Genomic DNA, 27,534 nt, shown 5'->3' with positions numbered 1-27,534 from the left:
AGACATTCAATATAACCACAACTAAGGATTCAAACAGCCAACACAGGCAATGTAGCTTTCAAAAACAGCTGCTTCCATGCACATAGTTCCGAGATTGCCGCCTGTCTCTTTTAAATCCTGATCATTCAGTACAGGAAGGGGGGGGGGGAAGAGAGGAAACAATCACAATTCCCTGTGCACTACTTGTGGCCAACTCTCTGCAAGCAGAGTCCTAGCATATTATATACAATCTAATTGCCTTCCATTTTATAAATATGCAATCTGCATTTTCACTCCATGAACAGCTGCTTTTGGTTAAAGTTCTTAAATATGTGTAGTTGGCTGGAGTAGTTTGTGTAAAAGCAGCAGCAGTCTTCCTTGCCCCTCCCTCCCTCCCTCCCACAAGGAGTAGTGATCCTGCACAGTGGAAAAAGGATCAGAGGAAGCCAGGCCTATTCTCACATCCTTCACCACCACCTACTGGTCATTGGACTCAAATGCACATGACTCTCGCACAAGTACCGTAGATGAAAGACCATCCAAGGAATGACTCTGGGAAGGCGACAGGAGCAAAGAAAAAACCCACGTTGCCTTACACGCTTTAACTATTACTTACCTTGGATAGTTCAGCAGCAGGGTCCCACCCTGACAGCACCTCCAGATAGGGTTGGGAAAGACATTCATGTTGCCCACAATCCTGACCAGCTTCCTATGTCTGAGATAGCAGCTAACCCTTTGCCTGTTTGATAGATGGGTGACTTTATGCAATGAATTCTTAACTGGTTGTGAGGTCTTGGTTATCTAGCTCCGTCAGGAGAGCATGAGATGCTTATTTGCCCTGTGGAACGCCCTCCCATCAGAGGTCAGAGAGATAAACAACTACCTGACATTTAGAAAATACCTAAAGGCAGCCCTGTTTAGGGAAGCTTTTAGTCTGTGATATTTTAATGTATTTTGATGTGTGTTGGAAGCTGCCCAGAGTGGCAGGGGAGACCCGGCCAGATGGGCGGGGAATAAATAATAAATTATAATATTATTATTATTATTACTACTCTCAGGTACATAGGTTTGAGCCCCACACTGGGCAAAGGATTCCTGCATTGCAGGGGGTTGGACTAGTGGTTCCTTCCAAATCTACGATTCTATGGTTCTATAAACAGTGAAACAGAGGACACACGGAGGGATTAAATTATTGAAAGCTACAGAACAATCATACACACACACAAATCAGTATTCTCTCTAGAAAGGAAAATCCTGCCTCATTGTATGGCACCAGCATCCTTGTACAATTGCTAGGGTCCCAGCAGAACCCACTATTGTTGATGCCTGGCCATCTGAGTCTCCTATAGAAAAACTGATGCTTTAAGAATACCAGGCCCAGTGGGACTGCATCGTGGGGAAATTAAAGTGGTGCAGACCATGTTCAGTCCTGGCCATTCAGGGTCACTGCTGCAGAATGGAGGCTACTCGTTGTTACCTGGTAATCCTGCCACCAGCCAAGGAAGGGCTCACTACCTTTCACAGGGCTGTGAGGGCACTTAGGTCAGGGCCTCCTGACAACTTGTGCCACCCTTGCCAATCCCCGAGAGTGGTGGCAAGAATGTAGGCATCATTTTAACTCTAAAAATCTTCTGACAGTCCTTTGCACAGCCAGGCATCTGCTGAGGTTCTGTTGGCTAGACCTGAAGCAAGAGGGGGCCACAGAGGCCCCCCAAAACCTGGAGCCAACGCAAAGTCCTCTGATGGGTTGGTAATTAGGAATAGGAAGCAGAGGATTAGCAACAGATGGTCCTTACAGTCAAGGGATGTTAGCAGTTGAGTTCCACGCAACTGGTGTTATTTAACATAAAAATGATCTGGAGTTAGGCATGTCCCGAGAAGCAACCGAGGCTGTGGAGATTCAGCAGAATGCTGAGAGCCCAAAGAGAGTGGGGTCCCTCAGCCCAAGCCACTCTCTACCATATATACCAGGTGAATGGCCAGTTCCATGTTAGGGATCATCAGGGAAATAAAAATGCTTTGACCCATGGTGTGGCCACCTTTGGAGTGCTGTGTTCTGCTAGAGTTGTCCCATCTCAGCTGCAGGAAATGATCAAGGAGCTGGGAGCATTGATCTGATGGCGTTTGGGGCCTTTGGTTACAAAAAAAAACAAACCAAACCAGGTTGTAAGTCAATGCTAGTTGTCCTCAATGTAGACCCACTGAAATCAATGGGCCTAAGTTGATCATGCCCATTAAGTTTGTTTACACTGAGTAAACAACATTACACACAACCCCAAATCAACATCTAAGAAAGGAGGGAGCATAGGGGAGGCTTGTACGATTCTGAATGTTGTACAGAAAGGTGATTTTTCTCCTTCACATGAGAACTTGAGATCCAGCCACTTAAACCAAGTATGAGAATGGCTAGGCAATTATCAGTTCTTGGTCTCTGGGCATCTTACTGAAAAGGCCATCCCTGTGTCTGAGGCAGCCAGTAGCATCTGATGACACCTTAAATATTAACACATTTATTATAGCATAAGCTTTTATGGATGCTAGTCTATGTCACCAAATACATGAAGTGTTGCTGTGAGTTGCTGGCATATGTAAGCACACATCAGTTGTTTTGGGGATGCAGGTAGAATTATGAATACTAAGGTCAAAGGGAAATGAAATGTAGTGAGCAAAGGGTTCTTAAGCAAGGGTCCATTAACTTGGCACAAACATTTATTTTTCCAACGTGATAAAGCAGTTGTATGCCAATTTTTGTTTGTGTTTATATGTCCTTTTCTGGGAAGAAGGTCAATAGCCTTCATCGTTCTCAAGGGGGCCTGTGATCCCCCCAAAACCAACTGGCATGGACAGTGACAAACTGGCTGTTGATACAACAGAGCATAGGCAGGGGAAGCCAGTTAACACTTGTCCTTTGTCTTGGTTCAAGTCGCAGCGGACATAATTTAATATCTTTAGAATTTGTAGTTAATAGGTTGCAGTAATTTGAAGTTCCTCTATTGCTTGACTCATCTTTAGGGGTGGGGTAATGTCTGTTCTGGAGTGGATTTTTGCTGTTGTTGTTAAGCAGAAAGCAATACAGAGGAATGATATCTGGAACACAAGATACTTTAGAAATAATTGTGGCCTAGCAAACCAAAGCCTGAAATAACTAAGTAGGATACATAAAATAAAAAATAATGCATTCCAAGTGCAGATGAGGACTCTAGAGAATGAACTCAATTATTCTAATGTGCCACAGGCTTCATGGAACATACTTCATGTAAATCTTCCACACTTATAGGAGATAAAATTAGAGTTTAATCAAGAGAATCAATAAATAAGAGTGTTAAATCACCTCCAGGCCCAGGAAGGAGAGTCCCCACACTCTCACTTTGTGGGGACAATGAACATGACGGTGAAGGCTAACACTTAATGGGCAGACCATAATAACTTCAAACTCATTAGCGCCCCAGGCCCACCTTTCAACTTTGTCACTTGGACATATTAAAAAGGACAAAGCTGCATCGGTCGAGACGGCAAGCATTGCTTTCCTCACCCTCATCCCAGCCGGCAGCCAGGATGCCTTGGGGGCAACTGGGCTACTGGAGCTCAGGTCACCACAGAGGCTGGAGATTCACTGGGAAGCGCTGCCTGGCAGAGTGTTCTCCAGAACTGCGCACCAAAATGGCTCCTTCATGGACATTCCTCATATGACAGGAAATCCGGCTCTGAAGGGACTCCATCAAAGGAGGGAGATGCGCAACCAAGATCAGGATGCCATTCTGGATCTGGTGCTCATGCCAAGGCAGCTCCTCCTATTTCATCATCATCATCATCACCCTTATTAATTTATTTAGAGCATTTGTACCTATTATTCAGCCAAAAAGCTCCCAGAGCAGCTTAAATACAATTTTGCCTTCTTTGGTGCACAGTCTCTTTCCTGCTCCCTTCACCTGCTAAGTGGCCTCTGTCTCCTTTGACCCCAAATAAGAGGCAATGCAGACTGACTACTGAGCCACACTCACTACAATAGAGGATGAAAAGAATCAGAGGAGGAGGGAGAGGGGAACCAAATCTCAGAAAGAGGCAAAAAAATGTATTCATATATGATAACATGACATCACCCCTCCCACCCCACCCCACCCCACCCCCGGCCATAAACACTAATGGATAGCCAAGTTAAGATGGCCAAATTCCACTATCACAGTAACATCTTCCTATAATCGAGCAGCTGCATACTCAGTTTTGCCTGTCCCAGGGCCTTGGTGGTATAATTGGGGTGGGATGGGGAGGAATCCAAACAAGCCGTTGCTTTTTCTTAGCCTGTGTGGATATTGCCTTCTTTGAGCATCAGCTGAGGGCAATGGCCAAAGGACTCTCAGCTGCTGCTCTTTGGCCATTCTGTGAGGTTTCAGGCAAAGTGTCCTTCCAGACAGAAGGCTCTGCCTGCCCCTCCCTCTGAACCAGTTCCACATCCTCCATTGCTTCTAATTCTGCCCTTCCTCACCAGAGCCGAACACAACAGACAAGGAGTATTTTTTGAGCAAATTTATTTAAATTTTCTTAACAGTTTAGAAACTGCAGAAGTAAACTAATTTTTACATTCGCTACAAAGTTCCCCCTCGTCATTTATTATGAACCCCCCCCCACCAAACCCACACAACTGATGCATTGTGTAACTTGCTGTTTGGGGCAGGTCTTGGGGCTCTCCTTGGTATTGGTGGGAGCAGACTCTTGCATGGGAAAAGCCAGCCCTTGGATTATTTTATGAGCAACAGACCTAGAGTTGCAAGTCTCTTAAAAACAGTATTTATATATTTACAAAGCTAAACATCTGGTGGGGTGATGAAGAAGCACCATAATCCTGGAAAGGTCAGGCTCCAGATGAAAATGCAGCAAGCTTCTATTGCACTTTAAGTGCCTCCCCCCGCCCCCCGCACAAGCCAGTGGTATGCTTGCCTCATTCAAAAAGAGGGTGAGCTCATCAGACCTCGGTGCCTTTGGACCAAACAAACAAAAGTCCATTAGCTCCCAAACAAAAAGCCAAAGCCAAACTCTCAGCTTGCTTGGGGTCCTGGAATATTTGCTGAGCTACTAAGCACTGTGATAGTTATATCCAAGATAAAATTCACCTTCCTCAACTGAAAACAGCTTTAAGAAATGTCTATGGAGTGCCACCTTTATGTGATCATGTGCTTGGTGCAAAACTCCTGAACTTCTGCATAGCTTCCAAATGAAACTGTTGGAAAAGGCAACCTTTCCAGAAAGCAGCCGCTCTGGCTCTTTTTGGGCACTTTGCTTTTATGGTAATTTATGCTTAAGAACAGAAATGAGAAGGTTTCAGTAATGCCTTCACTCCTGATGCTTATGACTTAGAAGCATTTTCTTATTTTGCCAATTATAATGAAGAAACACTTGATTTTCCAATGTAGAAAACTCCAATAAAACAGACCCTTTTGCAGCAGACAGATAAAAGTTGTGTTTGTATTTTTCACTCAATAGAGGGGGAAATGATCCTTACTGCCAATAAACAGTTCTGATTTGATTCCAAGATAGTGACAATCTAGAAATAAATACCTATAAATACATTCAGAGTTCCTATTACAAAATCATGAAGGAAACACAAAATGGAGAATTAACTTCTGATCCAAACCTAAGCATAAAAGACAAGGCATGTCCTAGCAGGAAGAGACACTCAAGACAGGCATAAAACAAGAGGGAAAGAATTGGTCCAGCATCAACAGTCTTGAAACATACCAATTAGCATAATTCAGCAATCTCTTCCTCTCTTAAATGACACTAGGTGGCTTTATTTGCTTTGGGTATACATAATGATAGCAGCTTCTTTCTTTTTTTGGAAGAGATTCAGTACCTTGGAGAAACTGCAGTGGTCTCTCTGTACAAAAGCACACCATATGTGTGTGAGCGCGTGCATGCATGATTGCACGTGCAAAAATCATGCACACACATGCGCGCACACACAGTTGTATCAACACGCCATGTATGCGACTGGAGCACAGATCGGTCTTCATTCGTCATTGGCAGCACTTGTCCCTCTCACTTCACCTTGGTTACGCAACTGTATGGGGGAGAGGGGGGGGAAAGAGTCTGTCAGTCAGTGACCAATTTTCACTGATAGACAGACAGACAGACAGACAGACAGACAGACAGACAGACAGACAGACAGACAGACAGACAGACAGACAGACAGACAGACAGACAAATGGTCTTGCACATTTCTCCAGGGAAGAAATTCTTACCATTTCTTACATGGTGCAGCTAAACCACCAAGATAAAGGAATATTGTGAAGCTGATGTGAATGTCAATTTACAATTGAAGCAACATTCAGTGATTTGCAGGGTGTCCCACTCAGAATAAGAGATCCTGATGTTGTGCATTTAGGTGTGAAAGCCAAACTTTGGGGCTCTGGAGGCTGTAGTTCATTCAGTAGGAAGATCTGGCCTTCTTGGAATTCCTCGGGAGCCCAACAATGCTAACTTGAGAGAAACAGCCTAGAGTGCGACTATGGCTTGGATACACCTTGCAAAACGAGGAAAGGCCTGCAGCCTGTTACTGCTTTTCCAGTTTAACCACCAAGTTTTTAGTGCCTCTCCTACTTCAGAGCAAGTCCTGAGTGACTCAGATAGCTCTGTCTAGGGTATATCTAGGGTGTGCCAGGAAAGTACGAGGTTCTGCTACTGGGGTGAGGGTGGGGTTTGTTTCTTTTTTAACATTCTGAAATAAAGCCACAGCTGCCACGTTCACAAGAAAAGCCACTCACGGTTGGGAAGAAGCAAGGACCCAGAGCCTGTCGCTCTGAGGAGATGCCTTTGCCCTGGAGTGTCTCGCCCTCCCCTGACAGGCACACCAGGTCCCCAGGTGAAAATGTGCCTCCTTACCGAGGCTTTTTAGGTTTTTAGCTTCTTCTTTTCTGCAACTGTCTTCATCAGCTTTCATTTGCTGGCATTTTAAAGAATTGTTTTTTACTGATGGGTTCTTTATCATTTATATTATGCTGTACCTCAACATCATGACAGGTGGGCTACAACTCTTTTAAGTAAAATGAATAACAAATGAAATGCCTACATTGAGGTGCCAGCGCCTGAGCTAGGAAAGATGGAAAAGGAGGCTAAAGGAGCACCGTTGCATCATTTGAGTGATGCAAAAACTCCCCTTGGCAGGAGAGGCCCGCGATCCTCAGCACCCAAGTCACTTACACAGCTTCATTTGGCCTCTGACCCTACAGAAGATTCCTCTAGACATCGGCAGCCAACGTACCTCGGACGGAACCCTTCTTACGCATCTAGATGCAAAATAAAACTGTCAGCCACCAGGCAGTTAACAGAAAGGATTACACTGGTCAGAGAAAAGCCTCTGGTAGCCAGTATCAAACAGCCTTGTGCCCTGAAGCAACTGAGAGGAAGGAAGAGCACTCCACTTGCAACCAACAGCACACAGCTCAAGCAAACGGCAGAGTTGCCCAGGGGAGGAGAAATGGAAAAAGAAGAGGAGGAATTACCACCAAGCAAATATATTTTAAAAGGTTAAGAAAGGGATCCCCCGATGTATGTTCAGTTTAAAAGTGGTGCCTGGGTCTAAAACAGTTGAGAACACCTGTCCTGTAACATCTCTCCCCTGCTGGGGCCTCCTATGAAGGGCAAAAAGCCGCCAGATGCAAGATGTTAGTCACAATGAACAGCAAGAAGGTGGGATGCAGGAGGTGAGATGAATCAGACACACAAGATGTCAAGAAGAAACAGAAAAGCTGGCTGAAGAAGAGATGAGCCAAGGCAGCCAGAGACCTTCAAGAAAGCAGGAAGGCCAGAAGAGGTCAAGGCAAGAAACCAGGTCCTGAGGGGGCAAGAGGTCCGTAAAGTCCATTCCCCCTCCCTCCAGGCTGGGCAGTCTTGGCACCCCTCAGTACCCCTGTGCCTCTGATCAAATGAGGAACCAATAAATGGGCAACTGGGCTGCCCAGAGACACATAGTTGCTTGTGAAGAGGGCAGCAGCTTCAAGGAGCACAGCAGCAAGGGCTGGAGGGGCTGCTGGAAGTCCCTGTGCAGAGCCCAAGAGCGACCTGCGTTTACCTCCATGGCGGGAGCCCCACAAAGCAACACGCAAGAGGAGACAGGCAGCAACAACACGACGACAGGGAAGGACAGAAAAGAAACACAGGACAGTCTCCATGACGTACATGTAAAATCCTTGTTCGCTGGAGATCTGAACAAATGAGCAGCAAAAGAATGTGGCAGACACCAGGGGGCACGAAGCAGGTAGCCCCTTGCTCTCTTGGGGATTTTCCTTCCTGCTCTGACTCTTTCCTCGGGGTTCTCAGCCACTCTGCTCTATGGGGAGATGTTCCTTGTAGAGCTAGTAGCATTAGCAGAAGCGTACAGAACAAGCACATGTATCCAGGAAAAAGACAAGTCAAGTTTTAATAGCCAGATTTCATACAGGGGAAAGGAAAGCCCTGCAGACTGGCCAGGATGTCCTGGTGAAAGAGGCAGCTGGCCCATCAATCTGTGGTTTGTCTGCCCTTTTTAAAAGGGGAGCTGGCTCCAGTGAACAGCCTGCCTACAAACTCTGCTCGCCACTCTTGCCTTTTTGCTTCAAGAGGAGCCTCCAGAGGGCTGAGCAGTCTCTCCCACCACAGTAATGCTCCAACAAAGTGCAGTGCTGCATTTCCCAGAAGGCCTGAATACAGAACATGGCAGCTGCACCAAGTCAGAAACCTCTGCAAGAGCACTCTTACCGCTTCCAGCTCTCTCTGAGTTTCATCCTCCATCCGCCGGATGTCCTCCATCGTCAGGTCAATCCACCTGTCAATCCAGCAGAAGAGCTGGCGATGGAAGTTGGTAAATATCCTTTTTTCTTGCTTTAGAGAGAGAAAAAAAGCAGGCTGAGGCCACAGTCCCTCAGGCTCCCTAAGCAACTGCTGTTCTAGTTCTCCTTCCGCTTTCATAGCTGCCTCTCCCACAGGACTAAGGGAACAGTCCAGAAGCAGGAGATTCGCCCCCAAGAAGGCAATTCTCCAGTCAAACCAAGCTTGTCTCCTCCAAGCTCTGACAAACATTCCCAGCTTCTCACCTTCTGAATAAAGTTCTCTATTTTGTTCTGCAGTCCCCACCACTTGAACTTGATTGTCACCAGCTTGTAAGCGCACATTTTCGGACAGTCTCCATCAGCAGACAACTCCTTCTGTTTGCAGGGAAGCAAAAGAAGGTGGTGAGTGGAGCGTTTCTGTTTGACAGGCATCAGGCACTCTGGGAACTGAATTGAAGTGTCTTACCTTGAAGTCATCCCTACTAAAAAATCAAGCCACAATTCTATGGAACAGGACCTCCTCTCTCTCCAAGGCTGCTTTGGGACTGTCAGTGCTGCACCCAGGAGGCCTCTGGCCCAGTGGGCAGTCTTCCTTCCAACATAGCTGGGGCACATTTTCACATGGGCAGGCCAGCCACCCTCCTCAGAGAAAAGGGCTGATAGGGGGCTGGGGGAAGCTGGGCTATATCCTACCACACAGCAAGAAATGCTGGTGCCCCAGAAGAGGCAAGGGCAGCAAAGAGCCAGAATAACTGAACTGATATTTTATCAATGCTACATTCGGTTCATAGGAACACGGGAAGCTGCTTTGTGCCAAGTCAGACCCTTCTAGCTCAGTATTGCCTCCACGGAATGGCAGCCATGGTTCTCCAGGGTTTCCGAGGAGGGAATCTCTCCCCCGCTCGCCTTGAGATTCCCCTGGACATCAAACCTCAGACATTCCACATGCAAAGAAGATCCAAGGTTTAAATAGTTTAAAGGCAACCAGCATGTTTACCTGCTGTGGTTGCAGATTAATAGGAAGCATTTAGGATTAATTAGGATGCTGAATGCTGCAAAAATCTGGCACCATAATAGAAAACTAACTTGCTTGTTTTGCCTTGACTCCCACCCATTCACAGGAGAATGGAGCCTTAAGAGATCTATGCCTACAACCCCCCCAATTCAGGCCTCAAGCCACAGCCAGGAGGAAAATACAAGGTGGTCTCCCTCCCTCCCTCCCTCCCTCCCTCCCTCCCTCCCCCAGACACTGACCACAGGCAGACATGCCTCTCACTCAAGGGCAAATGCTTCACCTGTACACCTGTGCCTCACTCTCACAGGCCACCTATTCAGACATACCTCCCCCCCCCCAAACTACCCAGACACTTGCTCTTGTCGTTCTCTCACAAACACACCAAACAGATGCACACCTCTCCCTCTCACACTCATGGCCATCCAAAGGGGGTGATTCAGAGGGAGGGGCACAAAGCAAAACACTGAAAAGGTACAGCAGGCTAGATTCTCAACCCCCCCCAAAAAAACAGTAATAGTCTATATGTTTTATCTCATATCTGGTTCTAAAAAGACTAGAAACTTTTTTTAAACAAAAGCTGGGAATTTACGAATTATGGTTCATCCTGGGGGCACCAAAGGACCACAATGCTTGTGGATGCTGGGTTGGCAATCCCTGCTCAAGAACTACTCTGTGTTGAGTTTTTCTGTTGATTAGGACAGAAAAGTCAAATAGTATTACCTTCCAGTTAGGTCCCAAAGGGCCTCTCTTGGTCTTGACTGACTGGAACAAGGCTGGGTCCTCATCAGCTTTGTAGTCCTGTGAAATCAAAAGCCCAATGAGGAATTAGGATGGGTTTTTTTGGGGGGGGCACTCAGGCAGCATTTTTCATTGCCAAAAAACAATCAAGTAGGAGCCACAGAAGCTGTAGAAGAAAGGAGAGTACAGCTGTGTTCTCTTCATTTAGCAGCAGCTAAAGGAGGGAAGAATGAACCCTAAAAAGGGGAATTTAACACAATACTGGCCACTTTTCCAGAAGACTCGCCCTTAAGCTGACTTCTCAATGAGTCTCTACAATATCTCTACACAGGTGTTATTTGTTTATTTATTTATTTATTTAGGAAGCCTCATTAAGGAATCCTAAGTCCATTTAAAAGTTTGGACTTCACTTGATGCCTGAAGGATAGCAAGGATGGCAGCAAGCGAACACATTCTAAAAAGTCCCCCCCCCAACCCTGAGGAATCGCAGAGGGTCACATCTGTTGTTTGGGGGGGGGAGCATTTTGGACTTGTTTATGCCAGTGGGTGAGCAGGCTTTAAAAATCCGTGTCCAGGCATCTGACCAACAAAATGGAAGACTGTCCAGCCTCTTGGACCCCCCCCCCCCGCCCTGCCCCCATCAGGATGATGAACAGGTATGCAAGAATCAACCCCATGGATACCAGAGAAGCAAAATGCTCCATTAGCAGTTTTGCAAGATGGGAGTTCTGCTGCCCTCCCTCCCTCCCTCCCTCCCTCGGCATTTGCTCCCTGAGCCAGGCTCTTTCCATGTGCAGACTGGGACCTTGGCCTTAAGTCAGTTGAAGCCAAGGGATTCCTGTGCAATTGCCACAATCACTCTTGGGATGTATTTTTTCCTTCTGCATCCAACTACAGCACAGAGCAAACATCACCTCAGCTCTAATTCTGAGTAACAGAGAAGCAACTGGCCAGCAGAGCCAACTGGGAGGCTATTGGGGAGTGGGAGAGAGAAGCGGCTAAGCAGTTGCCTTCTCCTTGCCACCAACTACAGACTGTTCATCTCATTATCAAACCAGTGCAGCCCCCGCAAATCTTCAATGGCTGGTTGCTTCAGATTCCTTCTCCTTTGCCCGGCAATGAGAGCACCATCTTGTGGGCAGGCCTCCCTCTTGGGCAGCAGAGCAGCACTTAAGCCACTTCCAATGGCCCCTAGGAGTTGGCACCTATGCCTGGTGATAACAGAGTAAACGATGCCAGGAGGGAGCTGCAGCCCAAGATAGGAAAAGAGGTGCTAAGGAAACACTAGGCTTCTTTAAATGAACCCAAATCTCCAGGGCCTGATGAGCTGCACCCACGGGTACTAAAAGAGCTTGCAGATGTAACCTCGGAGCCTCTGTCTATCATTATTTAGAATTCTTGCAGAACAGGTGAGGTCCCTGTGGACCGGAGGAGAGTAAATGTTGTCCCCATCTTCAAAGGGGGTGGGGTGGAGGAAGACACAGGTAAGTACCAACCAGTCAGCTTGATGCAGATACCAGGAAAAGTCCTAGAACCGATAATTCAACAGTTGATCTGTGAGCACTGTGATTACTAAGACCCAGCATGGGTTTCTCAAGAACAAATCATGCCAGGCAAATCTCATTTCTTCTTTTGATGAGTTAGAAGCCTGCTGGATCAGGGGAATGCTGAGGACATAATGCATCTTGATTTTAGTAAAGCTTCTGACAAGTCCCCCATGAGATTCTTGTGAGGAAGCTGGTAAAAAGTGGACTGGACAAGGTAACTGTTACCTCGATTTGTAGCTGGTTGGCTGACCAAACCTAAGGAGTGTTCACTAATGGTTCCTCATCATCCTGAAAAAAAGGGACAAGTGGGGTGAACACAGGTTCTATTCTGGCCCCTTTTGTTGTTCAACAACTTGGAGAAAGGAATTCAGGGGTGCACATCAAATTTGCAGATGACACCAAGTTGGGAAGGTTAGCTAATGTTGCAGAAAGCAGAATCTGGATTCAATATGACCTTAACAGATTGAAGAACTGGGCCCAAACTAACAAAATGAATTCCAATAAAAACAAATGTAAGGTTTTACACTGAGGCGGGAAGAACCATCTGCACAAATATAAGATGGGGGACACCTGGATTGCCAGTAGCATATGTGGAAAGGATCTAGGGGTTTTGGTGGGCCACAAGATTAACAGTGTGATGCAACAGTGAAAAAAACTAATGTCTTTCTTTGGTGCATCAACAGAAGTATAGTGTCCAGATCAAGGGAACTAATAGTTTGACTCTATTCTGCCTTAGTCAGACCACACCTGGAGGACTATGTCCAGTTCTGGGCACCACAATTTGAAAAGCCGGAAGGTGTGCAGAGGAGGGGGACCAAGATGATCAAGGGTCTGGAAACCAAGTTTTATGAGGAACACTTGAGGGAATTGGGTATATTTAGCCTGGTAAAGAGGAAACATGATAGTCATCTTCAAATATGTCAAGGGCTGTCACATGGAAGATGGAGCAAGCTTGTTTTCTCCTGCTCTGGAAGGGAGGATTCAAACCAATGCCTTCAAGGTACAAGGAAGGAGATTCTCACTAAACATCAGGAAAAACTTTCTGACACTAAGAGCTGTTTGACAGTGGAACGGATGTCCACATGAGGTAGTGGACTCTCCTTCTTTAGAGGTTTTTAAGCAGAGGTTGGATGGCAATCTGCCATGTATGATTTAGCTGAGATTCCTGCATTGCAGGGGGTTGGACTAGATGACCATTTGGGGCCCCTCCAACTCTACAATTCTGATTTGTATTGCAGCTATTTTGAAGGCCATTTTTGTGGCAAAAAGGCCTTTAACTTTGTTGTCAATGAAAAGAGCCCTCTTTTCCACAAATGAGAAAACAACCTTGGAGCCACACACACACCAAGTTCACAAAGTTGTTAGTCCCATTAAGTTGCAAATCTTGTGGGACAAGGAAGAAAGGGGAAACCCCACTCACAGGCAGCTTTGTGGGGGTGTTGGTGTGTAGGCAGGCGGGCAGAATGGGGAGCGTGAGTCAATTGGCTGCTCTTTGCTTCTGCTCCCTGGATAGAGGAGTGGGCTTGACTTGCTGCAGTTTTACAGATCCTTTGGAAGGCTGTCACAGTTGGATTCACCTTTTCTCTAGGATGGTGATGCCCAACTGCTGCAAAACATTTTTATAACCAAAAGCATACTGAGCAACTCTGGTGAGCCCCAGTGATATTTCAAGGTTATGGGAATGGCTTGTTCTCTCCAATATGTTTTCATTTAATGTGAAAAATCCTGCTCTCCATATTGTTAGAGACACTGTCAATTCACTCAGAAGCACTTTCCACAACAACCGCTGTATTCTATATATGTATGCTAATGAGCCCTTTCAAGAACAGCATTAAAAAGTGCTGGAACCAGAGTCAGCCGTGGCTTCATGTCAAACCACAGCAGGCGCCTCCAGCAAGATTGCAGCTCCTCACTTCTCTTAACCTAATTTCATGTATTAAAACTAAATTAGCAGGAATGTTAAAACAAGAGGAAGCACATTCAAAAGATTCACTCAATATGCAAGTCAGCGTGGAGGGAGGTAGATGGAGGATCCTGTCACAGCATGTGTCTGCATGGGGAAAACAGCAGGGGCAGCACGCGGAGATGGAACAACAGCCAGGGCCCTTGACCGTCCTGCCAAGGGGGTTCCCAGGAACTGTAGAGACATCCAAGGAAGGAGTCCTGCAGGGATCAAGCCCTTCAGCCAACTGCCCAGGAGGGAGTTCAGGAAAGGCAGGCAGTGGTTCATGCTCTGGGTCTGGGGGTGCTGCTGCTGCTGCTCCTTCTTCCTCTCCACAAGCCTGTTGCCATGGGAAGGAAACTGTTGGAAGACCCTCCCCACTATGTACATTTCAACCCCCACACCCTGGAAGCTGCAGCAGTAGCTCATGGTTCACATGCAAGACGCAATGAGTCTGCCTGCTGAATGAAGACCCAAAGGGCTGGTCCAGATAAAAAGGCTAGCTAAGATGACCGTGCCCTGAGGGCAGAGCTTCCTTGGATGGCAGCCCTAGGATGGCGAGGAAAGCCAAGGCAACTGACAGGGAGATGATGCAAGTGGCTGAACCATCATGGATGGGCCTGAACTTGTGGCCTGGGTCCCTCGCCAGACGGAGAGCCAAGGATATGGTGCTGGGAAGCTGGCCTGGGCAGAAGAGGGGGCAAGCAAGGGAACCCCCAGCCCTGGACACAGAGGAAAGGCAAGAAGCTGATTTCAATTTCTGGTTTTTCACTCTGCTCATTTTCTTCCAAATCACTTCCAAAAGCAGAGGCCTTTCTGTAGTTAATTGTGTGTCTCCTTCTGCTTACACTTTAAAAGATTCCTCCTCTCTTGGGAAGTGACTTTTGTATACAAATCACGTAAAACTGCTTAGACAAACCTCTGGAGATGATTAGAAGGGGCCAGCTTTCCATTTATACCTTAAGAAAGCAGCAGATGTCAAATGAACCATTTGTATACATTTGGAGAGGCAAAGAGCTGGCATCTGAGTTTCATTAGGACCTTCAAGAGCACACAGAGCTTGGGGCCAGCTGCTCATTGATTAGAGCTTTGGAACAAAAGGCACTGCCTTGCAAAGACGGTTTGGCCAAGGTTCACTCAAGACGAAGGCCGAATGCTGAGCAGCACATGAGGAGCTGGAGAGCAAAAGAAATCCCTGTGCTCCCTTCACAAGATTATCTGCTCACTTTTCAGCCAAATCTGCAATGTCAAGAATAGCCAGGCTGTGGCCTGATTCAGAGAGGATGGCAAAGAGCTTTCTACTACAAAAACACTCCGGGGCTGGGGATGGGGGGGGGGGGAAAGCAACAGGAAGGGCCTTTACTGCTGAGAGATCGCCTTTCCAAACCAACATAGGAACTTGAAAGGGAAAATATGACAAGTGTTGCAAAACATTCCATGGACCGTGCTGAAACAAAAAGAACAAAAAAGTCGCTTCAAAGGTTAAGCCTGATGAAGAGAGGAGAGAGAAGCCCAGCAGAGGGAGGTCTGAGCAGGGGGGTTTGATGGCCCAATCCTGTGCAGGAACTGCAAGCTCTTCCAAGGTCAAACCCTTCCAGACCTTGAATTAGAGCTAGGACAGCACAACTGGGATGCACAAGTCCTCCAACTACCAAGTGAGAACGAATTGCAGATCATTCCTCACTTTTGCGAGTGGTTCCTATAACTCATGTGGAGCGTTCAGAAAGGAGTGAACTTGTGAACTGTGTTAAATGCAACACAGAGGGGGGGGGAGGAGGAGAGGGGGGAGAGCTGTTCAGGATTACAGTACAATCGTACTTGGTTTTCGAAAAGAATGAGTTCCGGAAGTCCGTTTGACTTCTGAAATGTTCAGAAACCAAGGCGCGGCTTGGTGTGGGTGGGTACAGGAACGTCCTGCAGCCAATTGGAAGCCGCTCCAGACGTTCGGCTCCCAAGGCAAAGTTTACAAACTGGAACACCTACTTCCAGGTTTGCGGCTTTTGAATTCCAAGTTGTTCGTGAACTAAGCTGTTCAAAAACCAAGGTACGGCTGTACTATGTTATTCTGCACATGGATCATTCACCCACTCTACAGCAGAAGCAGCTAACCTGCAGCCTGGATCCCCTCACCGAGGAGCTCTTGTGCACTCTCAACATTTCAACAATTAAAATTTTAAAAACTCTGTTCTGAAGAAGTGTCCCAGCAGCCCCCCCCAAAAAAACCTGGCTGCTACTGCCTCCATTTACCTTGCTTTTAACAGCTTCTCTTCTCCCTCTGCTGTTGTGACATTGTCCAAAGTGTCCTTGGCACTCAGAAAGGAACACTCCTTCCCCTTCCCTCAGCCCATATTACAATGGGCATGTGGTGGGCGGGGGGGGGGGAGGCACATTTGCAAGCTAAGGCGGCACCTGAATGCATTTCCCCCCTCCTCAACACAGCGCATGGGCGGGGAGGGAAAATGCTGCAGAATCTCCACCCCCCACCCCACTGCTGGTCTTTGTGTCTGATTGTGTTTGTGAGGCCTGGGGAGGAAGGGGCAGAAACAAGGCTAGAGGTGCTTCTGCCCTTCAGATACAGCAGCTGCCAAGCCAAGCAGGCCAGGTGGACTAGCACAAAAACAGCAAAATGTTTCAATGAAGGCACTGACCCGGGAAAAAAGCCTTCCACGGGCCCATGTGATTAACCCCACCAGAAGTGTCTGCTGCACCCTGAGTTGTGTGATCTACAGCTGCATGAGGCCACTTACTCCAGGCTCCACCTGGCTCCTGTCAGCAATGTCAATGTGGACAACTTCCACGTTCTTCCATGTATTTGGATCTAAGTCGTGCACCTGCGGGGAGGAGAGGAAAGGGGGTGAACCTGGGCAGCAACTAAGAGTTTCCCTGATAATGCCCTCCTGGCTCAGGGTACAATGTGGTCTTGAGGGTAGGATCAGTGTGAATCCATTTCCCTCTGACTGGGGCCACTGTCAGGCTGCAGCTCACCCGCCCAATATGGACCACCAGCTGCAAACATAACAAGGCAAAAGGAGGGCATGAGACCGTTTTGAGAGGAACATGCATGTCTCATTTTAAAGAAAGTTAGTTTCACATTTAATGTAACTTTCTTTCACCTGAGCATTTAAAAACATTTTAAAAATTAACTTTAGTATTTTAAACTAAATGAGCACTTATCTGCTGGGTTTTTTTGCATGTATTTATTGTTGATGTGCTTGTTTTAGAAATTTCTTACCTTGAAATAATTGTTAAAGGTCAGTATACATACAAGTTTTAAAAACCACAGAGTTGGATGGAGCCAGAGGCTGAAGTACAGTCTGAGCACTCAGGGTACGGGAGAAACATTTGCTTTGGTATGAACCCCTGTGCCCCCCCACCCCCCACATTGCTTATGAAGACATGACTCCAGTGGCTGTCATGCTCTGGAGTCTGCTGTCTGGCAAAGAAGCAGCAGCAGTAAAGGCCTTGCCCAAACAAGGTGGTGGCAAAATGTGGCTCTCCAACTTACATTGTTAGATGTTCCCAAATCTGATTTATGCCAAGTCTCAATTTTGATGAAGAAGTCGTCTTTCATATATTCATTCTATCAAAGATAAAAAATATAAATAAGGCAGTAACTAATGTGGTTCATTTGTAAATCCTCTTCTAGTCTTTTGCAATATATCCATCTGGTCTTTGGAGAGGCAAGTGGGGGGGGGGACCTGATTCCCACCCCCAACTCAAAGGCAAGTACATGTGTGGTGGAGGAAGAGAACTGTCAGGAAGCAGGAGAATGCTAGACGCTTCCAACCAGCCACAGATTCTTTCCTGCAAATGTCCCCTCCCCAGACCCCACAACTGCAAGCCAGCCCTGCAAGCCAGATTCATAGGAGAGCACTGCCCAGAGCAGGTAGGGCAAAGCACCTTTCTCTACCCTCCTGGCCACAGCTACCACATCTGTGTTGGGGAGGGGACACAGCAGCAATGCCCAAACAGAAAAGCTCCAGAATGTCACCCCACTTTTAGCTGCAATGTGGCGGCACGTGGGAAAGAGTTTAACACACCACAGACTAAAGCTTTTGTCTGACCCACCACTCCCAGTTTAGCTCTCAGAGAGCTGAATATGGGATACGTTCCTGATTGAAGGCTGTGAAGGAGGGAAACCATTTTCAGAGAAAGGCAAGAATGCTGTTTTTCTTTTTTTAAAAAATGAGGTGCCTGTACTCATAAAAGGGTTGTGGGTGCCAGCACAAAATGACTGCCATGAGGAGGGGTGGTACTCTACTGTTGAGTACTATCAGAAGAAGCACTGCACCTGAAAGAGGGACCTCACACCAAGGCCCCAGGTGCCTACATTCAACCGAGAAGAGCTAAAAAGCTTCAAAGGTGCCAACAGTTCAGCCTATTCACAAGCCAAGAGAAACATAGTACTCACCGTTACAACTGAAGCCCACCAAGACATGGAAAGAAAAAGAAAAGGGAGACAAACAGGTATGAATGTATCTCAACAGGAAGCTCAACAGGGTGTCATTCTTCTTTGGGTGAAATTGCTGGTCACAACAAAGATAAGTAACTTTTGCCTAAGAATGGCTTCTGTACCTGAGGGCTAGAAAGTACTAAGGGGATTATTGGGTTGTCTTTGTTTTTACTATGTATTTTGTGTTTTTTGTATTGCAATTTTATGTTGTGAACCACCCTGCGCTCAACGGGTATAGGGCAGTATACAACCTAAATAAATAAATAAAACTTAACGTGATAGAGATCTAAAATAATGTCAACATCATAATGCTGTGCATACATTTTCACTTGGGGATAAGAATGGTTGCAGACGCTGGGTTTTTTCCCCCAATGGCTTGGAGCACTGAGTGGGACTGCGGTGGTCAGGGTGGCCGCCTACAGGGCTCATGGTTTCCCACAGAGTGAGACAGCCAACAAATACCACTTCCTCCACAGCCTGGCACTCCTGGCTGTGCCCCACAGCCGCTATCCCATGATGGCAGCCCCCTGTCCCTGGGCATGTTCTCTGCCACCCTGTATTACTACACAGTGACAAGGGACCTGGTCCTGACCAAGGCAGCACCTTACAGTGGTTCCCTCCTCATCCTCAGCAGGACTGCCATGGCCCCTTGACACCCCCAGTCCATCCCCATGTGCCCCCTCTCTCCCATCGCTGGGGCAGCCACCCCTGCTGCTCATTCCCCCTCTTAGGCATGCAAGAAGAGAACCCTGGGAGAGGAGAGATCTCCCAAATGTCAGAGAGGGATCCCTTGAGGTCTTCAGCCTGCTCTGAATATGTCTCTATCCTGCATCTTGGAATTCCCTAAATGCCGAATCCTTTTTTAGAAGTCAAGATCCTTTTCAAAAATTGCAACCAGATTTGAGTTTGTGATGGAGGAAGAAAGAGCTTAGGCCTCAATGAAATGTTGGTGCTTTTTAACTCAAAAATGAGAGTGATTTAACTTAACAAACAGCCACCACCACATCATAATGCTGTTATACAAATGTATGGTGCACTTGGAATACTGTGTTCAATTCTGGTGGCTGCATTGCGAAAAGGCAGGTTGGTCACTCTAAAAAACTGTATTCAAGGTTACCTGTGAAATACTAAAATACAAACAGCATCAAAGCAGGCATCATGAAAAGATGTGAGCTAAAAACAAATAAAACAAAGCACTGCAAACTGCAAAAAAGACCCTCTGGACATCACAACTTAAGAACCCCTTGGTGCGCTCTCTCTCAGACACCTGTGGCTCCTGCAGCATCAGGTCTAGGCTAAGGCACACACTACATGAGCCACAGTCACCAGCAATACCCCCCCCCCCCAGTCTGAGAAAGCAGCTCTTTATATCTTCAGACAGCTCAGGACTGAGCTACAACACAGAGCACACAGCCCAGGTTAAACTGCGGTGAGCCACAACTCCAATGAAAGCAATCCAAGTTGCAGGCAACTCTGAAGAGTTTGAGATCACCCATATCCTTGCAGTTCTCTGAAGGGGTCAGGCATTTGGTGCTTCCCCTTATGAGGACCTGACATTACTGACAAGCCCAGTCAAAATCCCTGGAAGTCAGAGGGGGGGGGAGACTGAAGTGGCAGATTACTTCCCTGCCTGGCCCTGCCCCACAGTGGTGTTTGGCTTGAACACCTTTGAAACCACAGAGCCAAAGTATGGGGAAAGGAGACTCACTTGTCCTGCAGTAAGGATAGGCATTCCAGGCCTTTTCATGGAATACCAACGAACCTTCTGGAGCAAACATCCGCACAAACCCAGGAACTTTGCTGCAACAAACCAAAGTGGGGTGTCAGATGTGAGCCTTGCCAAGTGAAGTATGGTCCAGGCACCTGCTCCAAGAGATGCATCCCTTACCCAAATACGTTCAATGGCAAATACAGTTGTACTAAAGTCAGGGGCTCAGCTCTGCCTCTTCCCAAGAGTGTCGCACTGCCAACAAGGTCAGAGGGAGGGAGCTATGGTGGACAAGGAAAGGTCATCAAGTCCCAAGGAGGATGTCTCTCCAGCCCACCCCAGCTGCCGATATCTGTCGTGCCCCCAAGAATGGAAGCTGAGGAAGGTACTCAGCAAGGGGAGCTCCTGTAGCCCCCAGGCTGCCTATCAGGGATTAAGGCTGAGTCACCCCACTCTTTCAGGCCCACCTATCTGCAAGCAGCCCCTTCTCTTACCTCTTCAGGTGGTAAATCTTGTGTGTATACTGTCCTTTTTCGCCATCCTTCTCATAAGGCTCGTTGGTTAAGACTTGGATCCCTTCACCACCACCTGTCTCATTTTTACTGGCTTCAGCCACAGAATAAAGTTGTCCAACTTGATACTAGGGAGGGGGGGAAGGAATGTTAAGATTCTTTTTTTGTAAAGTGCCCTGTGTCTTTCAGCAGCCTCCCACACATAACTGTGATATTTATGGAACCGCTGGGAAAGCCCAGGGAAAGCCCACAAGAGTTCCCTTTGCTGTTGTCCCCACAATGCTCTGTTCTTTGGCCAATAAAACCCCATGCTCCAGTATGGCCAGAGGTTCTCCTGGCAAACCATGGTTTTCTCCTGGCACCCCACATATAGGACTACCATTCACCAAGAGATCTCTGCTAAGGCTCAAGAGAAAACTGTTTCCCAAGATGGCTTACACTCGTTCTTAAGAACATTTTACAACATGTCTACTTTTTTAAAAAGCAAAACAGTAGCATAAAACAATTCCCAATAAAGATAAATGAACATGTTAGTTTAAAGCTTTAGCTAAAGGCAGGTTAAAATATCATGTTTAAAGCCCACTTAGAAGCAGTCAGGGAAGAAGCCAGAGACAGACCTCCTTCTGGGAGGGAGGGACATACACAGATCTGTAGCCTCCACTGAAAAGGACTCTGTCTTTTGTATCCACCAATGGTGACTGACCTAGTAGCAGAGCCTCTGTGATGGTGCTTGGCACCTGGGCAGGTGAGCCTTCAAGCACTCTGGCCCCAAGCCATTCGGGGAGGCGTGGGGTGGGGAGAGCTTTTTTTGGCCCAAGGGTGGCACTGACAGTCAGTCATTTTTAAAGGGCCACACGCCTGTGGCAGACACAGCCAATATATATGCATACACACACACAAAAATATATACACTCACCAGTCATGCAGGAGCAAAGCACCTACCCCCAACCCTACCAAGCATTTCTAGCCCACCCCAATCCAGCACTTGGGTATGTCTGGAAACACTGCCTTTTGGTTTGTACAGATCATTCTGTGCAAATTAAAAAGAGAGTACTGTGGCGTTCCTTTAGAGGTCTCTCCCTGAAGAACAGGCAGAGAGCCTTGTCTCCTGATCAGACTGAGGTATGAAGCTGGCATTTGCCAGCCACTTCCTATGACATGGTTGGCTAAATCTGGCCTGTAGGCTGCAGGACTGGCACTCCTGGATTGAAGCTTTAAGGGTCAATTCATCACAGAAGCAAGCAGGTAGCCAATGTATCTGACACAAAACCAGTTTCATGTCCTCTGAACACAAACATCACTGAACCATCTTCAAAGGCAGATAAATGTTTGCCTGCCAAACTGCCTTGCCCACCCAAGCACAGGGCCAGCAGAAACCCTGGCCCCTTTTCACACCCTCATCTTCCTGGGCTGAAGGGGAGTTGAGAGCTGGCTGGAAACTCATATCCTCACCAGTAACCAGAGTCACATAATCCCAAATAACAAGGAAGCAGCTGCCAGGCCCTTGTGAGCAGCAAAGGATTGGTGACACTTCACTGGGTGGTGACAGTCGATCCATTTTCGGAAGGATGGGGCAACCATTGCCAGGAAAAGCAGCAGGCAGCGTCTAACTTGATTCAATCCAAATAAGAATTCGATCACCAGGGGAACGGGGCAGGGACACACGTACCTCTTGCACAGAGCAGGGCAGGACCACACGGCTGAAAGACAAAAGAAGAAGAGGCTATGCATGTAAGACAACTTTGAAAGAGGGCTGGCAAGAGGCTGGCTAAGGACTTATGTTTGCAGATAAAACAGTTTCTTGATGCAAGGGGTGGAACAGTTTCACTCAACTACAAGAAAGCTCAAATCCTGTCCTGAAAACAAACAAGAATTGGCTAATAAGCTTTGCAGTGCTTTTTGTTCTAGAAAAGGGCTATCCAACTTTTCATACTAAGTGGGCTGTGAGAGGACTGTGACACAGAACCTGTGGGCGATATACTGAATTAAATTTTCATACTGTAAATTAAAGAGTGCTCAATGTATTTAATATATACTATTAATATAGGTAATTTTATATATATAATTAAATATGCAATTAATTTAATGGGGTGCTGCTTTTCTCACATGTCTGAGAAAGAGACAAGCAGCAGGGTTGTGGCGAAAGACTCCCCTGCTCCTTGTCCCTTCAGCCCTTTTCAGCTTAATCTGCTAATTCAGTCCCCCCCCCCAGGCCAACCCTCTGACTTCCAGGGATTTTGACTGGGTTTGTCACTAATGCCAGGTCCTCCTAAGGGGAAGCACCAAAGGCAGACACCCCTTCAGAGAACTTCTTTCCTGGGTTCTTCTCCCTTCCCCTCCACCAGAGGCAACACTGGATCTGATTGCCTGGGCACCAGGTTATTTTTTCTACAGCTATTTAGTGGCACTTTAATGGTGGGCTTGTGAAAGTGTATCACTAAAGATATTTACCTCCAGATATGGAGGTAGGAGTGGAAACACTATAAAACCATGCCCACTCAACCGATCCAGTTTAGGATACCTAGAGATGGGAAGGCCTGGGGGAGGAAACAGAAAAAATGGGGGGGGGGAACCAGGTTCCCCTGTTTTTCCCCCAAAGCCGTTTTTTTCTTTTTAAATTTTTTATTTGCTTTTTTGTTGACACACTGAGAGAGAAAAAAGGAAGAAACCCAAAAATACAAATGAAAATAATAATGAACACAAAATTATTTACAAAACAATAAAGCAAGATTTGGTCTTTGAACTATAGACCTGACCTCCCGTCTATTCCTTACTTCAATTATATATTACTTGTTGCCAATACACCTTTATCATAATTTAACTAATCCTTAATTTGTCTAAGGTCTCATGTCTTTCTTAAAGCTACTACTGAAGTTATTCGAATGCTGCAACAGAGTTTAAACTGCTGCAATTATTTTTCAAATACAGTGGTACCTCGGTTTAAGTACACAATTGGTTCCAGAAGTCTGTACTTAACCTGAAATGTACTTAATCTTAATCCATTCCAGACGGGTCCGCAGAGTACTTAAACTGAAAGTACTCAAACCGAAGCATACTTAAACCGAGGTATGACTGTATACTTTAAAGACCTCCCATTTTGAGACAAATTCCTGTTTTGGTTTACTCTTTATTTTTTCTGATAGACTATATAACTCCGCATACTGTCAATTTTTGAGTCCATTCATGAATGGGGGGATTTCATCACTCTTCCATTTCGCAGCAATACAAACTCTTACTGCAACCGTAGCGTATAAAAAGATAGCCTTCATGGGGGGGGGGGGGGATATCCAAATCTGTAATTCCCAGGAGAAAGTTTCCAGGGTGTTAAGTACCATCGGTGCTGCATTTTTTCCATAAATCTTCCCATGGTTTTTCCATAAATTTTCCCATTGGGACATAGTAATTGAGTGCCCAAAGTCTTGTGACCACTTAACCATGGCTGTTGTAACCTCCCCTCACGTCGGTATACTTTTGAAAGGGTTGGGGTTTTTTAGAATTTACTAGCTCAGATTCGAATTGAGAAATTTCTATTGCAAAACCCTTTTGTTTATCAGATTTGAATTTTTCATATACGTGATGGTATTGGAAGCAATCTGCAATGAACTCTCTTATTTCCTCAAAACTTTTAAATTTTAGTTGGTTATCTTCTTCCTTTAGAAGTGTTTTGTATGTTGGCCAAATTTCCTGGGTATTTTTCCTTTTCACCGTGGAGGCTTCTATAGGGGAAGTCCACCATGGGACTTTGGGCTCCAACAGACTGAAACAGAAGCAGATTCTCAAGGAACTCCTGCAAGGGCCCTGCCACCTTCCCTCCACCAACTCCCCTAAGAAGAAAGTACTGGTATAGCTGACAACTCTTGTCATGCAGGGACACACGAACCTCACCCTAGACTCACCTGGTCACCTTCCAAACTGGCCTTTACCAGGCAGGATGGACAATGGACTTACGAAAGCAAGAAGCTGGTTGCATCGCTGCACGCTTCATTGGACAGCAGAGACTAAATAAGACGACTCCTAGCTAAAGTAACAGGTTCAGCAGGATGCAAAGGTCTCTCCTGCACAGATCCAGACACTGGATTGCATCAATGAACTTAGTGAAGCATGCCTAAGGGCTCATTTCTTCAGTATCACTGATTAAACCTAGAAGATAACTTCACATTTCACCACTGGGGTTTGGAATCAACTGTCATCCCTACAGATAAACCTTTCCACAAAAGTGTTTGTGACTGTATCCCAGTCTCCAGTACAAAACATTCCGGTACATTACAGGGATTCTATAACGCAAGTCAGTAGCACAAGATGCTAACTGGATCCCGTACAGTGGAACCTTGGGTTGCAAACGTGATCTGTGTGGAAAGCACATTTGCAACCCCTAGCATTCACAACCCACAGCGTTTGCAACCCGCGCACACGTGTGATGCGATTTGGTGTTTTTGCGCATGCGTAAGCACCGAAACCCGGAAGTAACCCGTTCCGGTACTTTTGGGTTCGGCGCAGAGCGCAACCCGAAAACGCGTAACCCACAGCGTTTGCAACCCAAGGTATGACTGTATCTCCCGAAATTAAATAGGAACAACCCAAAGCAGCTCACTCTATAGGATTATGTGTCCAGCAAGGCCCAGAAGGATCTAAATTCTGCTTAACTTTACGTATCCCACTCAACAAACTTTTCAAAATGAGTCTTAAACCCCCCCAAGTTCCATATGAGTGAGCAAAGCTCCACATGGATAGGAAAATAATATTCCTGCCTCCGGACAGAAAGTTCGTTTTTCTTCTAGTTAAATACCATTTGACATTGTCTGGAATTGAAGCTATTGCTTTTCTTGGGGGAATTCGCACCAAGCCATCCCCGCAGGTGCAGCCCCTGCCTTCCCAGTGATCTTCCCTTTCTGCTCGACTGAGTTTCTCTTTCACGGAGAGGTTTGTGCCATCCCTACGCCAATACGAAACCTGGCCAAGCCGGTGCGTTCTGTACTTCAGGACTAGCCTGGTGGCAGCTGCTCAGGCTTGGAGAGAAAGTCTCCATAATTAATAAATAATCTCCATATTAATTATAATTGTTAACTTGCATAGCTGCCCAGTTTTCCCTTTTCTCGCGAGGAAGCCTATTCAGCATAAGGGAAAATCCCTTAAAATAAGGGATAACTGGGCAGCTATGAACTTGTCAGGCGGCCTTCGGGTCCGAGAAGGCATCTCACCAACAGGGGAAGGCGCTCCCCCCCCAACCGCGCAGAAGCCACTGAGAAGCGCAGGAGGCGCCCAATGGCCGGCCGCCGCCGGGGCCTCCCTCCTTCCCTTCGGCCTTCCGCCCTGATTTCCCCTGAGCAGGGAACGGCCCTGGCGCCTCGGGGCTTCGCCGGGAGGGAGTCGAGGCAGGGGGCAGGGGCGGCGCTGAGGGGAGGCCGAGGGGGACGAGACCGGAGGAAGGACCCCCCCTCCACTCCCCCCTCCCTCCTCCGCTCCGGCCACTCACAATTCCTTGATGAGCACCATCTTCCCCCGCAGACAGGAGGCCAACGCGCAGGCGCGACCGGCGCCTCCTACCCATAGCGCACCGCGCACTTTCCGGGAGCTGCTCCCCGCCCCGAACGAAGAGAGCAGCCAATCGCCGTCGTGACCTTGCCGAGATGGCCCAGCCAATAGGAGCGGGACTTGGGAAGGCACGACGGCCGGGAGTGTCCGCACCGCCCCACAGCCTCGCGAGCCATTCGCTCATTGGCTGAGCGCGCGAGCGGACGGGCCGCACTCTCCAGCCAATGACAAGGGCGCCCCGGTTCAAGCCCAGCGGCATCTCGTTCGCCCCGCCGCTAGCCAATCAGCGCCACCCGGCGTCCCGAGGCCGGGCGGGGGAGCGGAGCGCGGCCGGAAGTGACTGGCACCAAGCCGAGGCGGACATCCGGCCGCCCGACGGAGCGGCTTCCGGGTCCCGTCTGCGGAGGCTGTTTCTAGCGCATCCAGGGCCAGCCCTTCCGGGGCGCCGGGGAGAAGGTGACTGAAGACCCCCGGGCAGCGCTGGGCCCCTCCCCGCCCTCGCTTCCTCCAAACGGGTGGAGCCCGCCGGCCCCGGGCGGGAGGCATTTCTCGGGTGAGAGGCGTCCCGGCGGCAGCCCGCCTTTCCGCCCGCGGCCCGAAGCGCCGTCCCCCGGGGACACCCCCGCCCCGTCGAAGGCAGCCTCCAGACAGTGGAGTCAACTTGACTGCGTATGGAAATAATAGTAATAATAATAGTAATAGTAGTAATGGTTTATGTGGTTTACACGAAACACCGTTCGCGCTTCCGAGTCCTTGCTGCCTTTGCCACCTGCCTGGACACCCCCGCTGGCTAAAGCTGAGAACACGCAGGTTGCCGGTCAGCTCCCCGCCTGGGACGGCTGCCTATTCCGGCATTGCAGGGGATTGGACTAGAAGATCCTTGGGGTCCCTTCCAGCTCTACCGTTCTTTGCTTCTATGCCGCGAGTCCCTTCAGAGATGCTTCATAAAAACGCCAAGCCAAAAGGCACTGAGCATCGCCCCAGAAACAAGCCACACACAGGGAATATATAGGCCACTCACGGAGAAAATATAGGCCCAAAGAAGAACCCCACATTTTTATAGCATAGCTCATTAGGGCTCCCTGATTACACGCAGAATACTGATCTGTGGGATTTGGACTGAGAAATGCAGAGTCCTCCTTCCTCACAGGAGAATTCAAATAGGGACACTGTCCAAAGTAGCACAGGCTGCTCTGGCACATGTGGCAGTGAGACAGCTTTGGATGGTACACAAGAGGTAGAAGGGTAGTTATGTTGCTAACACAATGTAATTCAAAACAATACAAGGAAGGTTTTTGTCAGTTGTC

The 27,534-nt window shown here is 47.5% G+C and overlaps 1 protein-coding gene across 2 annotated transcripts; it reads right to left on the bottom strand.

Annotated features, from left to right (window-relative positions):
• Positions 1 to 4,110: 4,110 nt before the first annotated feature.
• Positions 4,111 to 26,266, bottom strand: PITPNB (phosphatidylinositol transfer protein beta). 2 transcript variants are annotated; one of them, XM_035098448.2, is made up of 12 exons: positions 26,169 to 26,266; positions 22,365 to 22,395; positions 20,678 to 20,823; positions 20,184 to 20,275; positions 18,434 to 18,441; positions 17,528 to 17,602; positions 16,770 to 16,853; positions 10,516 to 10,593; positions 9,045 to 9,155; positions 8,710 to 8,832; positions 7,174 to 7,259; positions 4,111 to 6,034 (listed from the first exon to the last, which is right to left on the bottom strand). In XM_035098448.2, the coding sequence occupies exons 1-11, from the start codon at positions 26,186 to 26,188 to the stop codon at positions 7,212 to 7,214; spliced, it is 816 nt and encodes a 271-aa protein (XP_034954339.1). In that variant the 5' UTR covers positions 26,189 to 26,266; the 3' UTR covers positions 4,111 to 6,034; positions 7,174 to 7,211. The 2 variants fall into 2 exon arrangements, with proteins under 2 accessions (XP_034954339.1, XP_060125974.1); XM_060269991.1 differs by lacking the exon at positions 7,174 to 7,259.
• Between the last annotated feature and the right edge of the window lie 1,268 nt (positions 26,267 to 27,534).

The sequence above is a fragment of the Zootoca vivipara genome, chromosome 17 (assembly GCF_963506605.1).
Source record: "Zootoca vivipara chromosome 17, rZooViv1.1, whole genome shotgun sequence".
Classification (NCBI taxonomy): domain Eukaryota; kingdom Metazoa; phylum Chordata; class Lepidosauria; order Squamata; family Lacertidae; genus Zootoca; species Zootoca vivipara.
This window is presented reverse-complemented; position numbering and strand designations above follow the sequence as displayed.

Coding starts and splice junctions, on each gene's coding strand:
- PITPNB (XM_060269991.1), bottom strand. CDS start 26,188: ATGGTGCTCATCAAGGAATT. Junction 16,854..17,527: donor ATTTGGGAACATCTAACAAT/GTAAGTTGGAGA, acceptor TCCTCCCCGCAG/GTGCACGACTTAGATCCAAA. Junction 6,035..8,709: donor CTCAGAGAGAGCTGGAAGCG/GTAAGAGTGCTC, acceptor TCCCCCATACAG/TTGCGTAACCAAGGTGAAGT.